At 40.9% G+C, this 20,128-nt stretch overlaps 1 protein-coding gene across 3 annotated transcripts in view; it reads right to left on the minus strand.

Moving 5' to 3' along the window:
• IQCG (IQ motif containing G) overlaps positions 1–19,936 on the minus strand; it is a 51,391-nt gene extending 31,455 nt beyond the window's left edge. The window contains exons 1-5 of one of the 3 annotated variants that reach the window (XM_036242308.1): positions 19,758–19,936; positions 17,741–17,811; positions 16,369–16,630; positions 7,210–7,427; positions 198–326 (exon numbers count right to left, since the gene is read on the minus strand). In XM_036242308.1, coding sequence (XP_036098201.1) covers positions 198–326; positions 7,210–7,427; positions 16,369–16,630; positions 17,741–17,748 — 617 coding nt within the window. In that variant the 5' untranslated portion in view covers positions 17,749–17,811; positions 19,758–19,936. Of the gene's footprint in view, positions 1–197; positions 327–7,209; positions 7,428–14,009; positions 15,491–16,368; positions 16,631–17,740; positions 17,812–19,757 lie in introns of those variants that run through there. The other 2 variants (XM_036242305.1, XM_036242306.1) reach the window with 2 other exon arrangements.
• Positions 19,937–20,128: the final 192 nt, after the last annotated feature.

Consider the following 20,128-nt stretch of genomic DNA (forward strand, 5'->3'; position numbering starts at 1 on the left):
CTACATACAGATAACTGAAGTCTAGAAATCTGAATTATTGTCCCAGAAAAACTAGGAATAGAACCTAAATTTCTGACTTCTAGTTATCTTCCCTGGGAAGCACAACTTTTATTTGTTTTAGAAATCACAGCTTTCTGGTAAAAGTTTTAGAGCACTGTAAAATACAACAAAGAAAACAAACCTAGTATTACTCTGACCTGGCAATGATATGATAGAAATGCATTTTGTGTTCCCTCTCTTTGCTCAGAGACTTCAGGAGATCGGTGAAAGTGCCTGAAGTTTGCAACTCCTGCATGGTGTCTGTAATCACATCACTGAGAAACTGCCTGTGAGGAGGGAAAACAAAACAAAACATAACTTAGTAAGAAACATATTTCCCTACACTCACAAAGAACTACAGAAGTCACACAAGTTGAGACCCAGAAGGAACATCATAACTAAGTTGGAATTATTTCTGAAATGCCAGAGTAGTTGAGTATTAGAAAATCTATTAAAGAACTCATCACATTAATATAGGCAAAAGGAGAAAAACCATATGATCATTGCAATAAATGCAGAAAGGCACTTGGCAAAGTTCAACATACACTTATTTATATACAAACAACGAAAACTCTTAGAATACTAGAAATAAAAGGTTGGGGTGTTTTGTTGTTGTTGTTAATCCTCACCTGAGGATATTTTTCCAATGATTTTTAGATAGAGTGGAAGGGGAGGGAGGGAGGGAAGAAGTGAGAGAGAGAGAGAAAGAGGGAGAGAGGAGAGAGAGAGAGAGAGAGAGAGAGAGAGAGAGAGAGAGAGAGAGAGAAATGTGAGAGAGACACATTGATTGGTTGCTATCCTGGGGCCGAGGATGGAACTTGCAACCTAGGTATGTGCCCTTGACTGGGAATCGAACCTGTGACCTTTTGGTCCCCAGGCTGATGCTCTGTCCACTGAGCGACACCAGCCAGAGCAAAAGAGAATTTTCTTATCCTGAAAATGTTTACATACCATCGGCTGAGAAACATTGAATGTACAGTATGATAATATATATATATAACAGGTAAAACTATATATAATGGGTTTACTTTTTTTTTTTTATTTGAGAGAGAAACAAAGAACATCTCTCTGCTGCCCCACTCATTCATGCATTCATTGGTTGCCTCTTGCATGTGCCCTGCTGACTTCAGACCAAACCTGAAACTTCGGTATAATAGAATGATGCTCTAACTAGAAGAGAATTTACCTTTGGGAGAAGAGTAAGCGATCAGAGGCTTCAATTGTATCTGAAGTTTTTGTTTTGTTTTTTAATGTTTTTATTGCTTTTTTTAGAGAGAAAGAGGAAGAAAGAGAGAGAAACATCAATGTGAGAGAGATACATTGATCAGCAGCTTCCTGCATGCCCCTTCCTGGGGATTAAGCCTGAAACCTGGGCATATACCCTGATGGGAAATTGAACCAAGACCTCTCAGTCCATGGGACCATGCTCAATCTACTAAGCCACACTTGCCAGGCTAAAGTTATTTTATTTTAAAGTTATTTTATTTTAAAAAATAGAAAGATCTAAAGCAACCATAGTAAAATGTTAAGATTTGGTAGTTGCAAAGATAAGTATTCATTATTTTATTTTTTAAATCCTCACCTGAGGACATTTTTACATTTATCTTCAGATTGAGTGGAGGGAGACAAGGAGGGAGAGAGAGAGAGAAACATTGATGGGAGAGAGACACACTAACTGGTTGCCATCCACACAACGCCAACTGGGGCCCGGGACAAACTGCAACTGAGGTACCTGCCCTTATCGGGAACTGAACCCAGATCCCTCTGGTCCTCGGGCCAACACTCTAACTGCTGAGCCAAACTGGCAAGGGCCATTATTTTATTCTTTACATTTTTTCTTCATTTGTTAAATAGTTCATAATTTTGAAAAAGTTAAATTATTTTAAATTTTAAAAAAAGAAAGAGCTAATAAAACCCTCACATTTTAGAGACCAGTAAACCCAGGCTCAGAAAGGTTAAATGATTTGCCCAAATCACATAACTAGTTTGAGATAAAGGGTGAAATTTATTTTCAGAAACAGACTACAAGCTGGATTTGGCTAGTGGACTAGGTAATTACTATAAGCTCTCATTTACCAAAAATCCTTCTTATTATGTTATACCCTCTTTTTTTTTTATCCTCACCCAAAGACATTTTTTCGTTTTTTGTTCAGATGGAGTGGGAGGGAGACATAAGGAGAGAGAGAGAGAGAGAGAGAGAGAGAGAGAGAGAGAGAGAGAGAGAGAGAGAAACATCGACGTGAAAGGGACACACTGAGTGGTTGCCACCTGCACAACCCAACCAGGGCCAGGGACAAACTGCAACCGAAGTATATGACCTTAGCAGGAACCGAACCCAGGTCTCTGGACTGCAGGCCAACGCTCTAACTGCTGAGCCAAACCAGCCAGGTCTGTTATACCCTCTTTCAAACTTAACAGGCTTTTTTTTGTCAGCAAATCAGCTGACAACAAAAAACTGAATCATGAGAAAGGAAATTGAGACTGCCTTTAAAAAACCATGAAGATTGCCCTGGCCGGTTGCTCAGTGGTTAGTGCATCAGCCCACAGACCAAAGAGTCGTGGGTTCGATTCCAGTCAATGGCATGTACCTCAGGTGCATTTTGACCCTGGCCATGGTCAGGGTCATGCAGGAGGCAACCAGTCGATGTCTCTCTCTCACATAGATATTTCTCTCTGTCCCTCTCCCTCTCCCCACTCTATCTGAGAAAAATGGAAAAATATCCTCGAGTAAGGATTAAAAAACTCAAAAAACAAACAAAAAAACCCATCAGGATTGCCCAGCCGGTGTGGCTCAGTGGTTGAGTGTCAATGCATGCACCAAGAGGTCACCAGTTTAATTCCTGGTCAGGGGACATGCCCAGGTTGTGGGCCCAATCCCCACTGGTGAGCTGCAGGAGGCAGACAGTCAATGTTCTCTCTCAGCTGTGTTTCTGTCTCTCTCTCCCTCTTCCGTCCTCTCTCTCCAAAATCAATAAAGAAAAATAAAACCCACCAGGGTTAAAACAGCTGAAATTTGGATATTCTGATTATGTCTGTCTGTTATTAACTGATAAAGCATCACGCCCTGGCCGTTTTGGCTCAGCAGTTACAGTGTGGGCTTTCGGACCAAAGACTCTCTGGTTCGATTCTGGTCAAGGGCATGTACCTCGATTGCGGTGCAGTCTCTGGCCCTGGTCAGGGTCATGTGGGAGGCAACCAATTGATGTGTCTCTCTCACATCAATGTTTCTCTCTCTCTCTCTCTCCCTCCTTCACACTCTGTCTGAAAATAAATGGAAAAAAAAATCCTCAAGTGAGGATTACAAAAAATGGATAAAGCATAACAATAGCTACCAATTTGTGCCAGGCACTAGACTGAAGCCTTATTTCTAATCCTCACACTAATGTTGCAAAGTTGCTATCATTCTCATTTTTAAAAATTGCAAACATGCCTGACCAGTGTGGCTCAGTGGATTGAGCATCATCCCATGGACTTAGAGGTCCCGGTTTGATTCCTGGTCAGGGCATATGCCCAGGTTGCAGGCTTGATCCCCAGTGGGGGATGTGCAGGACGCAACTGAGAGATGTATCTTAGATATTTCTCTCTCTCTCCCTTCCTCTCTCTCCCTCTAAAAAATCAATAAAAACATTTAAAAATTTTGCAAACAGCCCTGGTCGATTTGGCTCAGCGGTTAGAGCATCGGCCTGCGGTCCAGAGAGACCGGGGTTTGGTTCCCGCTAGGGGCGCGTACCTCGGTTGCAGTTTGTCCCCGGCCCTGGTTGGGTTGTGTGGGTGGCAACCACTCGATGTGTCCCTTTCACATCGATGTTTCTCTCTTTCTCTCTCTTCCTCTCCCTCCCCCCTACTCTGTCTGAACAAAAAAACGGAAAAATGTCCTCGGGTGAAAAAAAAAAAAATTTCAAACAGAAGATGGTGGCGTAGGTAAACGCAGTACCACGTCCTCCCACAACCACATCAAAGTTACAACTAAACTACAGAACAACCATCATTCAAAACTGCCTGAAATCAAGCTGAATGGAAGTCCTACAACTACGGAATTAAAGCAGCAGCCACATCGAGACTGGTAGGAGGGGCGGAGGTGGACGGGCTGGTCCCACACCCACGTGTGGCGGATAAAAATCAGGAGACACCTTGGCTGGGAAGGTCCTCCCTGAGGACTGAGGGGTCCCCGTCCCACACCAGGGTCCCCGTCCAGGCGCCTCAGGGTTCCAGTGCCAGGAAGAGAATCCCCATAACTTCTGGCTGGAAAAACCAGCAGGAACTGAGGCTCAGGGAGGCTGAGGTGGCTGGAGTCCCAGGCAGCTCCTTAAAGGGCCCGCGCGTGAACTTATCGGACTCTCTCCCTCTAAGCTCAGAGGGGAGGCAGCTTGAGGGGTACCAGAGACATACAGGGAAGAACTGAGCTGTTTGGCACTGGAGCGAGGGCTGGAGAGGGGGCTTTCTCCGGGACAAATGTGCTGTCAGAGGCCTTTGTTCCTTTAGTGAGCCCTTTCCTGGGGCGGGAGACAGAAGCCATATCTGGGACTCCAGCAACCTGGCTCATACTGTTTGCCTCGCCCTGGTGATTTCTTGATGTCCTGCCCCACCCAACTTTCAGGCCCACCCAAGCTGTTGCCAGTTGCTTAACCATAGGATTGGCCTGTCTTGGATCCTGCTTCAGGTTTTCCTAAATTCTTTCAAATAAGCAGCATCTGGTCTCAGCTAGCCCCATACCTCTCATTAAGTAATGCATAGAAACAAACACAGGGAGGCAGCCAAAATGAAGAGACAACGAAACAGGTCCCAAATGAAAGAATAGAACAAAACCTCAGGAAAAGAACTAAGTGAAATGGAGATAAGCAACCTAACAGATGCTGAGTTCAAAATCCTGCTTATAAGGATGTTCAATGAACTTAGTGAGAACCTCAGTGAGCATTAAAAAGGACCAGTCAGAAATGAAGGATGCACAGTCAGAAATGAAGGAGGCACTAACTGAAATAAAGAATAATTTACACAGATTCAATAGTAGAGTAGGTAAAGCCAAGAAGCAAACCATCGATTTGGAATATAAGGAAGCAAAAAACAGCAAATCAGAACAGCAAAAAGAAAAAAGAAGCCAAAAAAAAAATGAGGATAGTGTAAGGAGCCTCTGGGACAACTTCAAGCATGCCAATATTCGCATCTTGGGGGTGCCAGAAGGAGAAAAGAGAGAACAAGAAATCGAAAACCTCTTTGAAACAATAATGGAAGAAAACTTCCCTAACTTGGGGAAGGAAACAGACATACAAGTCCAGGAAGCACAGAGTCTCCCAAACAAGATGAACCCCAAGAGGCCCACACCGAGACATATCATCATCAAAATGCAAAAGATTCAAGACAAAGAGAGAATCTTAAAAGCAACAAGAGAAAAGCAGTTAGTTACCTACAAAGGAGTTTCCATAAGGTTGTCAGCTGATTTCTCAAAAGAAACTTTGCAGGCCAGAAGGGAGTGGCAAGAAATATTCAGAGTGATGAAAAACAAGAACCTACAACCAAGATTACTCTATCCTGCAAAGCTGTCATTTAGAATTGATGGCCATATAAAGACTTTCCCAGCCCTGGCCGGTTTGGCTCAGCGGCTAGAGTGTCAGCCTGCGGTCTGGAGAGACCCGGGGTCGGTTCCCACTAAGGGCACGTACCTTCGTTGCAGTTTGTCCCCGGCCCCGGTTGGGTCGTGTGGGTGGTGACCACTGTATGTGTTCCTTTCACGTCGATGTTTCTCTCTCTCTCTCTCTCTCTCTCTCTCTCTCTCTCTCTCCCTCCCTCCCACTCTATCTGAACAAAATATCAAAAAAATGTCCTTGGGTGAGGATAAAAAAAAAAAAGACTTTCCCAGACAAGGAAAAGCTAAAGGAGTTCATCACTACCAAACTGTTATTATATGAAATGATGAAGGGTCTTTCTGAAGAAAAAGATAAAATATATGAACAAACAAAATGGCAATGAATACATATCTATCGACAATGGAATCTACAAATGAAATGAACAAGCAGAACAGAAACATTCATGTAGATACAGAGAACATTTTGTTGGTTGTCAGATGGGAGGGGGGTTGGGGGAATGGGTGAAGAAGGTGAAGGGATTAAGAAGTACAAATTGGTTGCTAGACTGACAAACCTCAAAGGGAAAGGGGTTGGGGGGGTGGGAAGAAATAAACCAAAGAACTTATTTGCATAACCAATGGACACAGACTACAGTGTGGGAAAAGGCGGGACAGGGGCAGAAGTAGGGAGGAGGGGGTCAGTGGGGGGAAAATGAGGAACATCTGTAATACATTCAACAATAAAGATTAAAAAAAGAAGAAGAATTGGGAAGAGGGAAAATGCCCAGAGATGCAATAGGAATAATACACAAAATGTCAAGTACAGTAACTCCACGGGAAAAGAAAAAGGAATTGTACATATGTTAATTTAAAATCAAGAAATGGAAATGTATGATATTGGGGAAATAAGAAAAACTACTGTATAATTATGTTAGAGCAGCGATTTTCAACCTTTTTCATCTCCAGGCACACATAAACTGATTGCTAAAATTCTGCAGCACATCAAAAAATATATTATACTTTTACCGATCTGACAAAAAAAAATGTATAATTCTGATCATTCACACTTGATGGCTATGGTTGTATTGGCTGTTGTCATTTCTTTTTTGTTGTTGTTAATTTGACAATCTAAGGGAAAAGAGTTCAGTGTCCCTGACTAAAAAGTCAGGTATTGCATAAAAATCCTTGCAGCTCACCAGTGTGCCCTGGTAAACTGGTCGAAAATCACTGCGTTAGACTATCAATGACCTAAGTGATAATGTGAATTCTAAATAGTTATTTTGATATGAAGGCACAATAATTACATTTAAGATTGATAAAACTTATTCAATAAAGCATGTGATTGCAGTAATTAGTCTAAAAAATTTTTTTGCAAACATTAAAAAATTTTGCAAGCAAAAGTTCAATACTTTCTCAAGATCCTAAAGCTCTTATATTTTCAAATGTACCACACTTTCTCCAGGCAGTCTTTAGCTAATCCTACCATCAGCAGTCACTTTGGATATTAGGACCCATCTATGAGAGAAGAGAGTAGTTATTCACCTTTGCACCCATTCTTTATCCATCTATGAATACACTCTTACGTTTCCAAATACGCTCTCCTTTCTTACCTATCAATCTGAATTTTTTTCAGTGTCTCTGTAGTAATTATGGCCTGCCTTGTAGGTTTTTTGAGGGCAAGATCTTGCATTTTGTTAAATTCATTGGCAAATTGGCCTCGTTTGATGTCTGGCAACTTGGGCTCTTCTTTAGGCAATATTTTCGAGGTTCTTGGGACTGCTGGAAGTTTTTCCAGGTTTTCTTCTAAATTCACTTCATTGTTTTTCTTCTAAAAACAATAAATGATGTTTTATGTAAAACAGATTTTAAAAGAGTAAAGAAACTAAGCTATACAAGGGCCTCTGCCTACATTTTTAACCTCCTTTTCTCCCCCTTGCACTCTGTTCCAGAAGAAAATTACCCTTTTCTTCAGCTACACCAAACCATATGTCCTGCTGTGTACATCTTCCTACCTTTAGAAAACATTCCCAACTTATCACCTGGTAAACTTTACCAAAGGTAAAGCTCTTCATGAAATATCTCTATTAGCAATCACTTACCATATTGTAATTATTTATATAAATATCTTAGTTAATTGCAAATTCTGAGAGAAGTGAAAGTGTCTTAAAGATCTTGGTTCACCTCAAATTATTTTTGGTGTAAGATTGGATATTAAATAAATGTGGCCATCTTTATAATTCCATTACTTAGAACAATGCCTAGGGTATTGTAGAGACTCAAATGTTCATTGAACATATATGAATTTTTTTCTTTACTCTCACCCAAGGATATATTTTTACTGATTTTAGAGAGGTGGGGGTGATATTGATGTGAAAGAGAATCATCAGTTGGTTGCCTCCTGTATGTACCCTGATCGGAGATCAAACCCAAAACCTGGGTATGTGCCCCGATGGGGTAATCGAATCCACAAACTTTCAGTGTCCTGGATGATGCTCCAATCAACTGAGCCACACTGGCCAAAGCAAACATATGTGAATTTGAAATATAAAGAATGAACTCATACCAAAGAGCAGAAGTTGATAATATATTTAGTGGTATATATTTCAAAGGCCATGTGGTGAAAAGCCAAAAATTTTTTTAGATACAAACTTGAGTACTATAGGGTAATCATTACCATAGGAATACCATATATCTTTTCATTATTCCTATTTAATCTATGGCTAAAATCTTGAGCTATGGAAAAGCCATATAACAAAGTGATTATACACATGTACTCTGAAACAAGATTTTCTTGTTTGAATTCCAGCTCTACCACTTACCAAACTATTGACTTTAGGCGACTATTTAACATCCCTAGGCCTCCATTTTTCCATTGGTAAATAGGTCTAAGAATAGTATTTGCCCTCATAGAGTTATTTGAGGGTAAAATAAATGAATATACATAAAGCACTTAGAACAGTGCACATAACTATGCGAGTCCTGCACTTGTTATGATTACTTCAATTCTTGTGCTGATTCTATGCACAGAAGGTTTATCTGCATTTTGATACATAAAGTCTATGTCTTATTTAGCAAAATTTCAGCTAGCCCAGAAATGTTAAAAAACAAAAACGAAAACTACCCTTAAAAGGTTAATAAATACAGACTCAACAACATTCTTCTTTATGTAAACAATAAGCAGAGATTCAGATCTGAGGAAAACATTTGTAGGCAAGGACAAAACAAACTGCTGCCTTAAATAAGAATCAACTTTTAAAATATTCCTTTAAATTAAAATTGCTGACTACAAAGAGAATAGAAATCATAGAATTGCAGCAATTAAACTGAAACTTATCTGCACATAAGGAAAACCTGCAGTATACGGATGGTTATTATTTTAGGTTTTTGTCTGGGAAAGAAAGGAGAAATGTACGGCCTAGGAAGCTGTTTTTCTGATTGCCCTAATCATTTTCCCTCTACCTTTATGCTTAGGCACCTGAAAAAGGAGGCAAACGTGTCAAAATTGATTAGTAGAAATATGAATTTTTAGAAGAGAACTTTAAGGAACTAGCTAAATGTTCTATGTAGTCCAGTCACTAAACAGGATTTTTATGTGGTATACATTATGTACAAGATGAGGAATTAGACTCTAAGGGAAAAGATAAGAAAAACAGTATTTCCTGTGAGGGGTCAGTCTCTTTCCAAAGTTAGGACCATTACTCCCACTTCTGATGGAGCCTGGTATATATTAGTATAGTTTTATCATTCCATTCCATGATTCTAACAAATGAAAATCTACTTGGAGACATCTTTAGCTATAAAAATGGCTGTAAAAAAAGAGTTAATGCACCCTGGCTGGTTTGGCTCAGCGGTGAGAGCGTTGGCCTGTGGTCTGGAGAGACCCGGGTTCGGTTCCCACTAAGGGCATGTACCTCAGTGCCCTGGTTGGGTCGTGTGGGTGGCGGCCACTCGATGTGGCCCTTTCACGTCGATATTTCTCTCTCTCCCCCTCCCACTCTATCTGAATAAAAAAAAAATTTTTTTAAAAAGGAAAAAATAAAATAAAAAAGGGATAATGCTAATTAACCTTGTTATAAGGCCAAACAATGTGAAGACTTTGGAGAAAAAAAAAGCCACATACATGTTAAGGTTTTAAAATGTATACCCTATGCCATATGGGGTAATGGCACAGCAAAATTCTTAAAATTGAACAAATATAGTCCTGTGAAGTAAAAACAAAATATTATTTTGAGATTCATAATTTTTTTAAATTATGGAACTTGCATTGCAGAAGAGGTTTTTAAGCTCCTGTTAATCAAAATAAAAGTGCAAGCTTTTATTATGTACACTTCTATAAAATCATAAGCAGAACCTCTATTAAGTCAGAAAATTTTGTGGGTGAAGATCACTATCTTTAATCAAAATAAAACAGCCCAAAAACATTGTTCTTTTATTTATTGTAGTGGTGACTGCTGCTGAATACTGTTTATTTGGGGTTTTCATTCTTCTTTGAATTTCTATGATGGCAAATTCTCATGTTTTTTTTTTTTTTTTTTTTTTAAATGCCTGACAGTATCATCGATAAGTATAATAAGACTTCATGTTGTTAGCTGAATATCTTCTCTTTTTTATTCTTACTGAAGAAGACAATAAGTAGGAAGGAACCACTAGTCTCTTCTGTATTGTTTGTTAATTATCTTAATTTGTTAGAATATTATTTTAAATGCATTGAAAAGCTTAGTTCTTGGGTTTCCAATCTCTGCCATTCATAAATTGATAAGGAAATTAATTTGTTGTAAAATATCTGTAATATCCATAAAGGTCATTAAAAAATTTTTTTTCTTTATTGATTTTAGAGAGAGAGGGAGAGGGAGACAGAAACATCAATGAGAGAGAACATCGATTGCACCTCCTGCATGACCCCCACTGGGGATTTGGCCCACAACCTGGGTGTGTGCCCTGACCAGGAATTGAACTGGCGACCTCTTGGTGCATGGGTTGACGTTCAACTACTGAGCCACACCGGCTAGGCTCCATTAAGGTCATTTTAAAATTACCCCCAAACTCATAGAATGTTAGCATTGGAAGGGAATATATAGATCATTTAGTTAAAATTCCCATCACATTTTACAGATGAGAAAACTAAGACCAAGAAAGTGAAATGAATTGTTCATAGCACAACTAAACTGCAAAGGTCTCCTGACTCCAAATCCAGTGTTCTATTAAAATCTTATATGAACTTTTTTTTTTAATCCTCACCTGAGAACATTTTTTTCATTTTTTGTTCAGATAGAGTGGGAAGGAGATAGAGGAAGAGAGAGGAAGTGAAAGGGATACATCGAGTAGCTGCCACCCGCACGACCCAATCAGGGCCGGGGACAAACTGCAACCAAGGTACATGCCCTTAGCGGGGAACCGAACCCAGGTCTCTCTGGACCGCAGGCCGACGCTCTAACTGCTGACCCAAAATAGCCAGGGCGTACTTTTAAAAAAGGTTTACAGCCCTGGCCGGTTTGGCTCAGCGGTTAAAGCGTGGGCTTGCGGTCCTGAGAGACCCGGGTTCGGTTCCCGATAAGGGCATGTACCTCGGTTGCAGTTTGTCCCCGGCTCTGGTCAGTTGTGCGGTGGCGTTCCTTTCACATCGATGTTTCTCTCTCTTTCTCTGTTCCTCTCTCCCCCTCCCACTCTACCTGAACAAAAAATGGAAATATGTCCTCGAGTGAGGATAAAAAAATAAAATAAAATAAAAGATTTACAGACCCAGATTATACATATAATATTTTTTTTTATCCTCATCCGAGGACATTTTTTTGCATTTATCTTTAGATAGGGAGGGAGGGAGAGAGAGAGAGAAACATTGATGTGAGAGAGACACACTGAGTGGCTGCCACCCACACGACCCCAACCAGGGCCGAGGACAAACTGCAACCGAGGCACGTGCCCTTAGTGGGAACCGAACCCGGGACTCTCCGGTCCACGGGCCGAGGCTCTAATCGCTGAATTGAACCCGCCAGGGCTATACATATAATTTTTAAATGAGCTCAGCCAGTGTGGCTCTGTGGTTGAGTGTTCACCCATGGACTAAGAGGTTGGGGTTTGCTTCCTGGTCAGGGCACATGCCCGGGTTACGGATTCAACCCTCATTGGGGACGTACAGGAGGCAGTCAATTAATGTCTCTCTCTCATTAATGTTTCTCTCTAAAAATCAATAAAAACATATTTTAAAAAATAATAATTTTAAAATTATAAGGCACAATTAAAAGAAACTTTATCTAGTCACAATAAATATGAACTTTTTTTTTATGCATGGAGGTGATGTGAACACAGACAGGGAGAACACTATGTGATTGGACTGCTGTGGTTGCAAAGGAAATGACTGCCGGCAACCACTAGAAGCTTGGAAGCAGGAAGGATTCTCCCCTAGATGGAGTTCTTTTCTGTTAGACATAGCAATTTACACTCTCATTTATGTAGCAATTTTTTTGTTTGTTTTGTTTTTGTATTTCTTGATTTTAGAGAGAGAAAGAGAGAGGGAGAGGGAGGGAAGTAAGGAGGAAGGAAAAGAGAGAAAGAGAAATATAATTTGTTTTCCACTTATTTATGCATTCATTGGTTGCTCCTTATATGTGCCCTGATCAGGGACTGAACCTGTAACCTTGGGGTATTGGGACGACACAGTAACCAACTGAGCTGCCTGGCCAGGGCTGTAGTAATTTCCATTTGTCATAGAATCAGAGACAATAATATATTCTGTACAAACAAAAAACAAAGCCCTGGCCGGTTTGGCTCAGCGGTTAGAGCGTCGGCCTGCAGTCCAGAGAGACCAGGGTTCGGTTCCCGCTAAGGGCACGTACGTCGGTTGCAGTTTGTCCCCGGCCCTGGTCAGTCGTGCGGGTGGCAGCCACTTGATGTGTCCCTTTCACATCCATGTTTCTCTCTCTCTCTCTCCCTCCTACTCTACCTAAACAAGGAATGGAAAAATGTCCTTGGGTGAGGATAAAAAACAAAACAAAAAAAACAAAGATTATGTACAAATTACATAATGTAATTTTGCTAAACTTAATAAAAATGTATTTGGCTTCTTTTTTGTTTGAAATCATTAACTTTGTAACCCCTTTTTAAAAAAATTTGTCTTAATATATTGATTTTTAGAGAGAGAGGAAGAGAGATGGAGAGATAGAAACATCGATGAGAGAGAACATTGATTGGCCACCTCCTGCATGCCCAACTGGGGATTGGGCTCACAACCTGGGCATGTACCCCGACTGGGAATCGAACCAGCAACTTCTTGGTGCATGGGTCGATGCTCAACCACTATTGAGCCACACTGGCCAGGCTATTTGTCACTCCTTATAGACATTGGTCCACTTCCATGTGAAAAGTACATCTACTTACACTTAATATTCTGTAATGACACAAACCACAGTAACTTACACAGAGGACAAAGTTATTGAAATAAAAATATTTTTTAAGATGTTTATTTTTTTAATCCTTACCCGAGGATATGCTTTTTTATTGATTTTAGAGAAAGTAAGGGAGAGAAAGAGAGAGGAACAGAGAGAGGAACACAGATGGGAGAAACATTGAGGTGGGAAAAAAATATTGATTGACTGCCTCTTGCACATACCCTACCAGGGATCAAATCCGCAACTCAGGTATGTGCCCTGACTGGGAATCGAACCCAAGACCTTTCGGTGTATGGGAGGACACTCCAACCAACCAAGCCTCAACGGCCACAGCAAATTAAAAAAACATTTGTATATTCATGTCCCAAGATGTTCCCTTAAATATGTTTTTGTGTGTATAATTATGAGCATTTACAACTCCACAAAGCTTGTTTCTTCTTAGATCAACGTATTTTTTTTTTATCCCCATCTGAGAACATTTTTCCATTTTTTGTTCAGATAGAGTGGGAGGGAAAGAGAGGAAGAGAGAGAGAGAGAAACATCGACGTGAAAGGGACACATGGAGTGGCTGCCTCCTGCACGACCCAACCAGGGCTGGGGACGAACCGCAACCAAGGTACGTGCCCTTAGAGGAAACCGAACCCAGGTCTCTCTGGACCTCAGGCCGACACTCTAATCGCCGAGCCAAACTGGCCAGGGCCAATGCAGTATTTTTAATATCCACAGTAGACCATCCGGATCACCAAGCTTTCAGAAGAGGTTAAAAAATAGCTATCTTCCATCACTCAGATGCAGTTCCAAATCTAAGCAACTGTGTATGCACTTTCATAATTTCAGGCTGCTCTAAAGTTAAAAATCTTTCCCTTGTCTCAGAGATATTTATATCAAATTAAGACATTTACAATGATTCCTAGTACATAACAACCCAAATATAAGTTTCACCTATCCCATAAGGAAGTTAAGCATTCATAAGTTTCTCTAATAAATTCAGTGCATTTTTTCAACATAAATAACACAAACTAGTATAAATGTTTTACATTTATTTCAGTACATTATTTTCAAATGCTAAATGGAATGAAATTACAATTAATGGTTACAGTATTTGAGCATGTTATGGAATCTATCACACAAATCAATTCATGTCAACACCATACTTTACTCTAAAACAACTTCACAGGTACACATAAAATAGAGAAATTGCTTTTTTTTTTTTAAATTTAAAGAATACTGTCTACTTTAAATGATACTAAACTATTTTCACAAAACAGATAATGTCTAAAACCTTTTCTAATTTTGGTGGAAGGAAAATTCAATCCATTCGAATCTTCTGGTTTGTCATCCTATAAATGATGCTATCATATCCAGGATCCATGTTCCAAATATTGTAAGAGGTGACAATCACAGCCAAGGCCAAGGCGATCATTATCCAAAGAACCATGTTGAAAACCACTGGATACTCAAAATTATACTTATATGCAAAGTTATAGGGACTTGGTGGGTTCTTCTCTTGTTTTGTCTCAAGGATGGTCCTTGTTTTCCTCACAAGTGATGTGTCGTAGGATCTGACAGTCACTAGCTCCACCACTGCATTCCCACCATAAAGACTATACATGTCATCTGCAAACTTTTGCAGAGCGTCAACAAGGACCTTAGAAGCATCTCTGAATTGTTCAGATTCTTCTCCATAATGTTTCCCAATTTCATCCAAACCTGTCAGCTCCAGTGAATATAAATCAGGGGAATGATCCTTGGCTATATGTTTATGTCGAGACAACAAACTTGAAATATCACGCAGAACTTGCAGTTCAGAAAGAAAGAGCAGATCAACTTCATTGTTACTACTCAGAGAATTGAGGGGAAGGGAATTAAGAACAGAGTTTTCTTGAAACAGGCGATTGTGGAGCTGTTGAAAGGTTACTGAAAGATCTTCAAAAACTGAGTTTGCCTTCCCCATCATATATACTCTTTCCTCACTGGGAGCCAACTGCAAAACTACAGGAGTTTCTTTAGAAAATAAGGAGTGAATGGAATTTGCAACACTGTCAAGACTAATAGGAACTGCATTCTCCAAAGGGTAGGAAATAACACTGCCTAGGGGTATAGCGAGTTTGTCCACTCCCTTCACCACCACCATAACAGTAGCCCAAGGACGATGGAATAGATTACCCACAGCAAGTCCTGGCCAAGAAAGGTCTTCTTTCACAGAGAAGCCCATGGCTAATGCAGTCACGTCTGGGATTCGCTCTCCTGGTATAGACCAATTCCCATTGCGGAAAACAACAGACTCTGGTGATCTTAATATACTAAACTCATTCCCTAAAACACCCGCCACCAAGTACATGAGCAGGACTAGCACAGCCATGGTTCCGCGCAGCCGCCTGGGGGACCTTGAGTGATGATCCCCGTGGCACCAAGAGGTGAGGTGCTCCTGATGGTCCTGACTCCCTGAGACCTTCCCGTCATCACCTCCGCTGGGATGGCTGCCGCTTTCTCCACCAGTCGCCAGCTACCAATAAATATGTATTTGTATTTAAAATTTTTATTTTATATCTACAACCTAAGTTATTAAAATTAACAATAGTTTAATCATTTATAAAGCTCTTGCATACTACCAATAAGTGCTTTGAGTAGTCTGTAACATCTCTAAAAATGTAATGGCTGACACAATGATGTGGTGGATATTCATAAAGGTATATTGCAACATATTCTGCAATGCAACAAAGTTGTTTTAGATTAAAGCAATGTTTAGAGGGTCCAGCAGTTAGCTTTTAGCAGCTGAGAAATATAAATGAGACAAGTCAGTAATTTGTTGGACCTCAGTGCACATACTGTATTTACACTGATTTAACTATAGGTTTTTTGTTTTCTTTTGTTGTGTTTTGTTTTTGTTATCCTCACCAGAGGACATTTTTGCATTTATCTTCAGATAGAGCAGGAGGGAGAGAGGGAGGAAGAGAGAGAGAGAGAGAGAGAAACATCCATGTGAGAGAGACACATCAACTAGTTGCCACCCACACGACCCCAACAGGGCTGGGGACAAACTGCAACCGACATACGTGCCCTTAGCGGGAACCGAACCCAGGTCTCTCTGGTCCAAGGGCCAATGCTCTAACCACGGAGCAAAACTGGCCAGGGCCTGATTTAACTACAGGTTTTTTAAATAATGCCAGCATATTAAAGAAAAGAACATTCTGACCGGTAATGTACCTTGAGATATGGCTATTTCATTCCATCAACTGAGAGTCCATATTTCAGGTAATTATTATAGCCCTTATTTGAGATAGAGATGCTACGTCCCATGTTAAATTTAATGACATAGTTACTGTAAATGATAGAGAAATAAAATGAAAAAAAGAGAAATTAAATAAGAGTGAGCATATATACCATGTTGTAGCTCTCTCTTCTTTCACATTGAACTGGCATGATGTAGTTTAGAATAGAGAGCTGGTCTGTGGTATCCTCCAGAACCGCGGAGATCCTCAGCACATCTAAAATGGAGAGTGGCTCTATGACTTCTGGGATGATTTCTATGTCTGTTTCTTTGGCTGTTTCTTCTTCTACAACACTAGGTGGTTCGCCTGTCACTGACAATGTCACTTCAGAATGCCAAGATTTTAGAGAAAGATTTGAGGCTTCAGGATAGTCTCTACAGAAAGAATAAAGAAAAAATAAGTCAGCCACCAAATGTTTAAAAATTACTTAAACTCAAAAGCACAGGCAGCATGTAGACTGGCTCCTGTGAAGTCCATAGTGTAATATATAATATCACCAACATAAAGAACAAAAGTAGGAATTTGCATGTGATTCTGATAAATACCTCAGTGACATTTTAACCAACCATAAGCAAGCAACTTTGCTGTTTAACTAAGTTATGTAATCCATGCAATTTGACTATGCTTCACCAATTAGAATTTAAGCCAAAATTAACTTTTCTTTCTAGCAATATCTTTAGGTGCTACTAACCAAAAGTGTCACATGACTAGTAAAAAACAGAATATGGTAGCCCGTTTATAAGGTGGCCCATATGATTCTCACTTTCATGTCTTTTTGTAGTCTCCAACACATTGAACAGAACTAACTAACCTGTGTAACTAAAAGGATATTGTGGGTTCCACAGCTAGGTGATAAAGGAGATTGCAGGCCCTGGCCGGATAGCTCAGTTGGTTAGAGCGTCATCCCAATATGCCAAGGTTGCAGGTTCGATCCTTGGTCAGGGCACTTACAAGAATCAACCAATGAATGCATAAATAAGTGAAACAACAAACTGATATTTTTCTCTAAAATCAACAATAATAAAAAATTTAAAAGGCATTGCAGCTTCTCCCTTACTCTCTCATATCTCTTACTCTGTGGGAAACCGGCTGCCTTTTCATGAGGATACTGAAGCAGCCCTGTGGATAGGTTCATGAGGGCGAGGAACTAAGGACTCTTGCCAATATCCAATATCAACATACCAGCTCTATGCATGAGATATCTTGGAAGTGGGCCCTCCAGTCTCAGTCAAGTCTTCAGATGACTGCAGCTTTGGCCAACTTCAAACTTTTGAGAAATCCCAAGCTAGAACTATCCAGCTAAGCTGCTCCCAAATTCCTGACCCATAGAAACTATGTGAAATAATAAATGTTTATATTTTAAGTAGCTATGTTTTGGGGTAATTTGTTACAGAGCAATAGATTAAAAAATACACAGAAATTTAACATAAAGAACAATTTAAATAAATTCACACACACAAAATAAATTAAAATTTTGAACATACTCTTCCATTCTTCTTACGTGAGTTTTGTTAACTTCCAAGGTACATTTATAATCTCACAAATATGAAGTGATCTAAAATGGGAAAATATTGAGATTAGTTTGAGTACTGAATGACATATTTTTTTCCCTTTATTGATTTTAGAGAGAGAGAAAGTGAGAGGGAGAAAGAGAGAGAAACATGGATGAGAGAGAACATCGAATGGTTGCCCCCTGCTTGCCCCCCACTGGGGATCGGCCCCACAACCTGGGCATGTGTCCTGACCCAACCAGGAATTGAACCGGTGACCTCTTGGTGCATGGGTCGAAGCTCAACCACTGAGCCACATCGGCTGGACAGTCACAGCTCTTTCAAAGCAACTTGTGTAATCCCTTTAGAAGACCCCTTTTTTCTGTCTTTACAAACTCTGTTCCTTTCCCGTTTGGAACACAGTTGGAGTTTCTACCCCAAATCTGTCTCTCCTGGGACTGCAATTCCCAAAAAAGACCCCCAAATAAAGCTTTTGTTTGCCTTGCAGTTCTTGGTCAAAATGATTGATACATGGAATCATGTTTCCAAGTAAGGATCTTTGCATATGCTATTGTTTCTATTTGAACTCTTACCCTCACCTCTTCATCCTGGAAAATTGAAAATCAGATCATGTCTCTCTTTAGTACCCATCAATGGTTTCCCATTACCTTAGGACAAAAACTAAAATTCTTCATTTTGTCCATAAGGACTTCATGATCTGCCCCACTTTGTTCCTCTCCAGATCTGTCTGGTACTTTTTCTTGCTCTCATGGCTCTCATCTCGTAAAGTCCTATCAGGTAGCAGTTTATTTATTTATTTTTTTATCCTCACCCGAGGATATTTTTCCATTTTTTGTACAGATAGAGCGGGAGGGAGAGAGAGGAAGGGAGAGAGAGAGAGAGAGACATCGACGTGAAGGGACACATCGAGTGGCTGCCACCTGCACGACCAACCAGGGCCGGGGACAAACTGCAACTGCAACCGAAGTAAGTGCCCTTAGCGGGAACGAACCCGGGTCTCTCCGGAACGCAGGCCGACGCTCCAACCGCTGAGCCAAACCGGCCAGGGCCCATCGGGTAGCAGTTTAAATCGGTGCCACTTTGCTAGGTATCTGCAAAAATCCAGTTTCCACCATTTCCTGTGCCCGGGAGACTGATCCACATGGAGTGCATCAAAGGGAAATTGCAAAAGAGATCCAAAGTATAGGACTGTAAGGTTCCGCGTTTATTCCCCCAAGCTCCCTCCCTTCCAGATCACCACTGTTGGCTATGTCTCTCCATCAAAGGCTATGGCTCCTATCAGGCAGTCCTCTCCATATTGCTCTCTTTTGGGAGCTCAGGTAACTTCCTCATGTGCCTGGAGACTGCAGTATCCCTTGTAGTTTCTTTCACTCTTGCCTACACCTTTGTAAGCAGACACTTTACTAAATTCTCTTCAACTCTGCAAACTCTGCCCTTCCTGGGCAACACTGACTGACACAATGATCTACAATGACACACATACATTTCTATACACAGTACACTAATCTCTACAGGTAATTACTGAAAATACGTGGGCACGGTGCTGCGCGCCGACAGTTTGCCTAACAGCTGAATGAGTTTTCCTTAAAAAGAATAGGGCCTTTTCAGGACAGTCCTCCTTACCCTCCTGGACAAAACAAAGGATGGAGGTAAGAACTTAAGTCATGTCTGGAAAGAGAAGGAGGAGTAGAAAGAGGCCCAGGCGGTGTGACTCAGTGGACTGAGCGCCGTCCCATGGACTGAGAGGTCCCGGTTCCATTCCCGGTTGGGGCGCATGCCGGGGGTGTGGGCTCCCCAGTGCTGGGCGTGCAGGAGGCAGCTGGTCGATGTTTCTCTCTTCACATCGATGTTTATATCTTTCTCTCCCTTCCTCTCTCTCTAAAGAATCAAATTATATATTTTTTTTAAAAAAAGGAAGAGGAGGAGGAGGAAGGAGGAAGGGGGAGGGGAGGGGAGAAGGTAAAGAGAAGAGCTCCTCCCTTCGTACTACCGGCCTTTCTCGTCCAGGCTGGTGTCCGAGAGTCTGCGTTCGCCGTACTGCTGGGCTGGCGAATCAAATCTGGAGTACCTGAAGCAGGGGGATGTCCTCCTGTCCGGCTTTCCTTTCTCCACCTACCGCACCGGACCACGCAGGAACCAAACTAACGTGTTTCTATGGCAACGCTTAGCTCTGTGGGACCTTTGCTTCTCCTCCTTTAGCTGGCTACCACTTTGCCTTCCTCTGTTCCAAAATAATACACGTTGCAGCTTACAAAGATGGAACGACTTAGGGAAAGAATTGTAAGAGTGCTCTTGAATGTAGTTTGTTTCAACCAGACAACGATTTCCGAGGATTTCTTTTTGGCGGTTGCGGAAGATGCC

The sequence above is a fragment of the Molossus molossus genome, unplaced genomic scaffold (genome assembly GCF_014108415.1).
Source record: "Molossus molossus isolate mMolMol1 unplaced genomic scaffold, mMolMol1.p scaffold_m16_p_5, whole genome shotgun sequence".
Taxonomy (NCBI): Eukaryota; Metazoa; Chordata; class Mammalia; order Chiroptera; family Molossidae; genus Molossus; species Molossus molossus.